We start from the raw sequence: 6794 nt of genomic DNA, 5'->3' as shown, positions 1-6794 counted from the left end.
CTTGTGTTGTAACTCTGTTGCATTTATGAAATTAAGTGCCAGTGAAGAAACAAGCCATTGGCCATACAAAACAACCAAATAAACTTGGTTGATTTTTTTTTATTTATTTTTTTCTCGATAGTTTAAACTCCAAGTTTAAACCATTGACATATAATGTACATGCATGTAGAAGTGACAGTGCATTATGGGACTACAATTTTACACCTACATGATCTGAACTTTATGTAGATTAAAGGCTATAACCATTCAACACAATAAAATACAACTACACATGAAAAGCAAAATCGATTTGTAGAGGAATAAAAACTTTATGTTGTCCATGTTTCTATCAACTAGGTTCAACATGGCTATTGAAATCTGACAAAAATGGGTGCTGCAGTTACCAGAAACTTGATATTATACTAAATCATTTTGTACTTTAATATTTTTAAGGTCACTGAATAACTATTTTACACAAAAACTATTTTTCTTTGCATTTAACTCCTTTATTATTTGCTAAGAACTGTACATTGTGTCTATCTTTGAGGGGAACAAATACACAGGACATTCTAAATGGATTGCATCCTCTTTCCCCAAGAAGATTACCTTCAGTTTTAGAAGATTTAAAGGGCTGGCCTCTCTAAACTCTCAGCAATAGTCAGGTTAGATTTGAACAAAGCTGATAAACACAGACTACCAGCTGTCTTCACAGCATGTTTGCAAAAGGATTAACTCATTCAGAAACTCTTCTGTCTTAATTTTTGCAATCTCTTTTAAGGTCAGTGGCTAGACCAGGTTCTAGCAGTGCAATTAAACAAAACTACAGTTAAATATTTTCCCATCCCCATTAGATTCATGTATTTTCATGCATCTTATCCTGGTCACATTTTTTTCCCTTTTGTATGATAAAATACTTATGGTTGTGCTCATTTGGTACATTTAACAGTCTTTCATATTCTGTTTTCATTAGGTGAAAATAATTATTTTGTACACTGTCATTGACAAACACATTGTCATAAACAACAGTTTTTTCTTTGTCTGTGAACAGCCGTGTTCCTTACAGCTGTAAATCCGTGTCAAAATATGCTTGTATCATATATTTTGTTTAGGCAAAGAAACACGCAGTAGCAAACATAACACAGCAGTCAGATGAAAGAAAAATGTACAAAATAGTTAGTAGCTATATAAGGATGAACATAGTTCATAGTTCATCCTTATATGAGGAGGTAGAAATTTGTCCTGAAACCAGTGGATTGCCAGTTCAAAGGTCTGATTCTCAGTCGTTCTGTCCTTAGACACTTCACACCCCTTGCTTACTGATGGTGGTCAGATGGTGGCACCAATTGTGGCAACTTTGTTGTGTAAAGTCATTCGGAGTCCTCAGGCTTGAGGGTTATACAGATGCAGATCATTAATGATAGAAGGTTAGGTAAAGGTTGATTCACCCTTTCAGAGGCAGTTTCTGATCAACCTCACTTTGCATAGGAGGGCGTTGACATGTTGGAAAATGGAGTTCAATCTAAAGCAGGGGTGTCAAGATGTGTCACAGATACAAATCACTGGAATAAAATGGCTTAATTACCTCCTCCTTGTGTAGATCAGTTCTCCAGAGCCCTGCTAAGGAAGTAATTATTCTATTCAGGTGTGGTGCAGCAGAGGCACATCTAAAAGTTGCAGGACACCGACCGTCCTGGACTGGAGTTTGACACATGTGGTCTAAAGGATGGTTGGGTAGAAGATTGGCACCAGAATCTTATCTTGATTGTTCACTGTTGAGGTGACGCTAAATGCCCTGTTTTTTTCCAGTGAAGGACTTGCTGCTTCATACCATCAAACTCCCTCCACCAGACGTAGTGCAGTGAGGATTTGGCAAGTTTTTATGGCACAATCCACATACTCACCTCTGCAACAAGCTTTTGATAGGGTGTACGATTTCTATTTAAAAATATATTTACATTTTTGTGCTAAATTTAGATAACCAGTATGCACAAGTGCAAGTGATTTCTTCAATACACCAGAGTTACTCTCTATATTGTTTAAAAAAATCTGCCATGAGGTTGTTGAATTGTATTTTATTTAAGCGGGACCCACAATCCCTTGCTCTCTCTTGCTCTAATCCATGATTTGTCTCACTTTGAAATTGTATTTTAAAAGAATGCTTACTCTATTTAACTCTTCTTACATTTATCTGTTTCAAATATTTTTCTCACATTTTGTTAATATCAGTCTCAAATGTCTGGAATAAAACTTGGGCACCAGATGCAGAAATTTAAAATTTAGCTTTAGCAGCTTTGCAATTCCGTAAATGTGCTAAGGAACTTAAACTAGGCGTACCCTTGGAATGTCATTCAGTGCGACTCTGAAATAATCCAACGTTCAACGAATGAACCTTACCATACGTCAGCAGCACTGAGCCCTCCCAGTCTATTTCTCTTAGCTAATCGCGATTTAAATAAAATATCCACCAGCCAATCTAAAAGTCAGAAGCGGAAAATGGGTGGGCGCTTGTGAAGTACGGTTCACGGACGTTGTCGCGAACTTTACCGGTTTGCAACTACCCCCCCTGGACCCTGTTCGTCTTTGTGAGTAGCAGCATTATAATACTACATTTGGGTTATAATTTGAGTGTGGCAGATGGTGTCTCTTTGCCAGCGCTGGCATTTTAACCAGCTATGCTGGCCATTTGTAAACGAAGACATCTCGTGGTTGCCTCCACATGGCTACCTAGCCTACTAGCTAACACCAACCATGTTACCTTACATTAGCCTTGGGAGATTAAATACAGTTTTCTGATAGTTTTCTCCATCTTTGTGTTAATCTTCATGTTTGCCCGCTTTTAAAAAATGCCTCATGCTGCAATGTGATATCTGTTCTTTTTACGCATCCGTATTTTATATGTAGAATTTGACCAGAGTGGGCCTTTGCTACAATTAGCCTGCCTTACTATTACAGCCAGTACAGTACAACAGGGTAGTGCTGCAGGCAGTGTAACATGGGAATTTAATGGAAGTATAATTGTTGTTTAGCAACATTTTTCTGAGTTTCATATCTGAATAGTATATCTAAAGACGCATTAGCAGAATTCTCATAGGACATTAAGATCATGTGTGTAAGACATCCACCTTATTTTAAAACTTGAAATCCAGGGTAGTTTATCCCTCATTTTCGAAATGAAAATTTTGAGACACAAAACTTTTTTCATTATTAACAGGATCATTTAAAACAAATGGTCTTTGAACAACCTATTTAAATAAAATAAGTAGCTTTATTGCGAGCTTTAAAACGAGGTTAGCTAACTGATTTTAAAATGTCTTGTCATGCTTCTTATTGTAGTAGAATATGATTATCTTATATTTAAAGCAGTGACAAAGAATAATCTGCCTTGAAACAAAAAGTTTTTCTTACATTATTTAATTGAATAATTATCCCCCAATTGAAAGAAAAAAATATTTCCAAGTTATTGATTAAATTTGTTATTTCTTTTACCAATAGGCACACTGAAGCAATGTCTCTCAGACTATTTAGTTAATAGTGGAAATAGAAGGAAAAAGAAACAAAAAATACAACAACTTCAAAGCACTCTGTAGCAAGCTCCAAATAGGACTCTAAAGGGAATGAAAAAAATGGATAACAAATGTTCATGGCATTTTAGTTCTATTCGTGGGAGTTTTTGAAACTGCAACCTACTGTTGCAAAAACTAAACAGCAACTACAGATCCATAGCTCCCTCACACTGCTTATTAACACTTGTGTATATTCATAGATATTTAAACCTGTCAGTTCTGTTTTCTGTGCTTAAATACCACTGATACAAGTAATGTATATCAAGAAAAATAGTGTTTATTCCCTGCCTGTCTCTCTTGCAGTTTGTTACAGTCTTAGACCATGGGCAGTGTGTTGGCTGCTGCCTCACCCAGTCCGGCCCCAGCTCCAGCTGGTGGTCAAGGGGTCCCGGGTTTGGTCTCCGTACCCCCCGGCTTCACCATGCCCCCAGTGTCTTCCGTCCCTCCAGGGTCCGAATCTGACCAGCAGAAAGCTGATTCAGATTCACCACTCCAGAACCCTGGCACATATGAGGAGTGTCACAGGAAATGTAAAGGTAACAAGATCTAATGTCTGGACACGTACATTTAGTAGTTTAATATAAGTGTATTAGTTTTGGTCTAATTTTATTTAAACTGGAAAAATATTTGTTTAAATAACCATTTCTGCTTATTATTGTTTTAGAGATCTTCCCCATGCAGATGGAAGGGGTGAGGCTAGTAGTAAACAAGGGCTTAAGTAACCACTTCCAAGTCAGCCACACTATTACTCTCAGCACCCTGGGCGATTCTGGATATAGATTTGGTTCTACATATGTTGGAAGTAAACAGACCGGACCAGCGGAGGTAATTAACTTTGTTCCCTCTAATTTTGGATTACATAATTCTGTTTGATACGCTGTAGTTTATTTAATTAAAAAAAACAAAAACATCTGTACATTTTTTGCTCTTAGTCTTTTCCGGTCATAGTTGGTGACGTGGACAACACTGGCAGTCTGAATGCGCAGGTCATCCACCAGCTCACAAATGCTGTACGCTCCAAAATAGCAATGCAGGTGTGCAAGACGGTTCGAGATTTGCTTTTATTTTATACATAAATTCTCACCCTGTCAATTAGATTCATAAGTTGTGTTGTTTTTGTTTGCTGTTGTAGACTCAGCAACATAAGTTTGTCAACTGGCAGTGTGACTTTGAGTATCGCGGTCAAGATTTCACCTCTGCGGTGACTCTTGGAAACCCGGATGTACTTGTTGGATCTGGTATGTATTTGTTAGGATCAGGAAGGAAGACCATCAGAATGCAATGTGTATGATTACAAACATTTTGAAACTAATGCATTTGCTAATGTGTCAATACTGATGATGAACTGCTGGCAACAACATTGCTAGAACATGTCAGACAAAAAAAAATTCTTACATTATTCCACCTGGCTGCATTACATAACAAATAAAAGTAGCTCAGAATAGGGAAATCACAATAAGATAACAGTTAACAAAGAACATGTAATTGTTTAGTTTTTATCAAATTTTTAGAAAAAATGCACAAATACGCTCTTCACAGCACCCGGAAACTAAAAAAATGAATGAACTGAAAAAGATCAGGTATTCCCATTGAAAAAAATATGTACATGTACTATACATTTAACTTATTCTACTATGATTTTATCCCAGGCATTATGGTGGCCCACTATCTCCAGTCAATTACACCAGCACTGGTTCTAGGTGGAGAACTGGTTTATCACAGGAGACCAGGGGAGGAAGGAACTGTAACATCTCTCTTAGGGAGGTATACAGGTAAAAATATTATTTTTACTTTTTAATCTAGCAGACCTGATATGTGTCTATAAGTGTAAACATATCTATTGAACAACATTTTTGTTTTAATTTTTTCCTCAGGTGACAACTTTGTTGCAACTTTAACTTTGGGCGGTGCTGGAGCTCATGCTACATACTATCACAAAGCCAACGACCAGGTACTGAATATTAGTAACACTTTCTGATCATATATTTGTGTGTACAGCTCTTTTGCTTTATTTGTATTTACATGTGTACATTTAGCAAAAATATGAAGATTATTTTCTATAATTAAAATATTACACAACAGGCTTCTGACACCAACAACTTCTTCTAAAGTCTGTCTCAAGTCAGTTTTTAGACTTTAGCAGCTTGCATCAGGTCAAAAACAAAATCAACTAAGATATGACTTGGTGTGAAAAAAAAAATCTGATTTTAGTTTTGAACCATATTGTCCAGCCCTATGTTTACCACCAGATGGAGCTAAAGTGCTAGTGGCACCCAGTAGCAAGTGGGACATGCATTACAGATTCAGAACCTTGAATTGATATTTTAAAAAGTGCTAGAATCTGTTTTTGCACCAAACAGGCCTTTGACTCTTGAATTTCATTCTAAAGCAGCATTGAGAAAAGAAAAGATAATTTCCTTCAGATTCTCTGTGCATCATCTCTTGGTTGTAGTAGTAACATGACTGTAATATATCTTTTTACTTCACTGTGACACAGTTGCAGGTAGGAGTTGAATTTGAAGCCAGCACAAGGATGCAAGACACCACAACATCCTTTGGTTACCAGCTGGACGTTCCCAAAGCTAATTTGCTTTTTAAAGGTAAATATAAAGGTTTGTAATTCTCACCTCCTGTGACATTAATTGTAAAAGAAAGAAACAAGAAACATGTTTTCTATGTGTGCCTTCCTTTTTTGACTCTGTAGGAACAGTTGACAGTAATTGGGTGGTTGGGGCAACCCTGGAAAAGAAACTAGTACCTCTTCCTCTTACCTTGGCTTTGGGGGCCTTCCTCAACCACCGCAAAAACAAGTTCCAGTGTGGCTTTGGGGTCACCATTGGCTAACGGTGCACAGGCTGCCTGGAACCAGCTTACAGACCACGGCTTGGACTGGCACAGAGACACCCAGGAACCTGAACTATGTTTTAGGAATTGGATTCAAAGACTCTTTTACAACTGTGATTTCTGGGGCAGACGGGAAGGAAAAAAAATGAGAACTACCAAGGAGCCAGGACTGGCCAAGCCATGCCTACATACTGTAGCACAAATGTCTTTCCTGTGTGATGTATTGGATATTCTGAGAGGCTAGAATGGCGTCTATCAGAGAGCTTCAGGTGATGCATGAGAACATGTGACGTGAAAATTTAAGTAAGTGGTACAGTAAGACATAATATATCATGTATGGATTAAAATAAATGTCATTTCCTTTTGTACAACTTGATCAGATTTTTCATTAAAAAAAACTGGATCTGG

At 37.3% G+C, this 6794-nt stretch overlaps 1 protein-coding gene across 1 annotated transcript; it reads left to right on the top strand.

Moving 5' to 3' along the window:
• Positions 1–2431: 2431 nt before the first annotated feature.
• On the top strand, positions 2432–6794 carry tomm40 (translocase of outer mitochondrial membrane 40 homolog (yeast)). Its single transcript, XM_032557704.1, has 9 exons — positions 2432–2561; positions 3846–4078; positions 4207–4367; positions 4475–4576; positions 4675–4780; positions 5192–5314; positions 5417–5493; positions 6040–6142; positions 6247–6794. Exons 2-9 carry the CDS (start codon positions 3865–3867, stop codon positions 6384–6386), a joined length of 1026 nt encoding a protein of 341 aa, XP_032413595.1. The 5' UTR covers positions 2432–2561; positions 3846–3864; the 3' UTR covers positions 6387–6794.

This window comes from Xiphophorus hellerii, chromosome 3 (assembly GCF_003331165.1).
Source record: "Xiphophorus hellerii strain 12219 chromosome 3, Xiphophorus_hellerii-4.1, whole genome shotgun sequence".
In the NCBI taxonomy this organism is placed as follows: Eukaryota; Metazoa; Chordata; class Actinopteri; order Cyprinodontiformes; family Poeciliidae; genus Xiphophorus; species Xiphophorus hellerii.
This window is presented reverse-complemented; position numbering and strand designations above follow the sequence as displayed.

Excerpts from the sequence above, each read along its gene's own strand:
- tomm40 (XM_032557704.1), top strand. The coding sequence starts at position 3,865 with ATGGGCAGTGTGTTGGCTGCTGCCTCACCCAGTCCGGCCCCAGCTCCA. Across the intron at positions 4,368-4,474 it reads AACAGACCGGACCAGCGGAG|TCTTTTCCGGTCATAGTTGG; the intron begins GTAATTAACTTT and ends TTTTGCTCTTAG. Across the intron at positions 6,143-6,246 it reads AGCTAATTTGCTTTTTAAAG|GAACAGTTGACAGTAATTGG; the intron begins GTAAATATAAAG and ends TTGACTCTGTAG.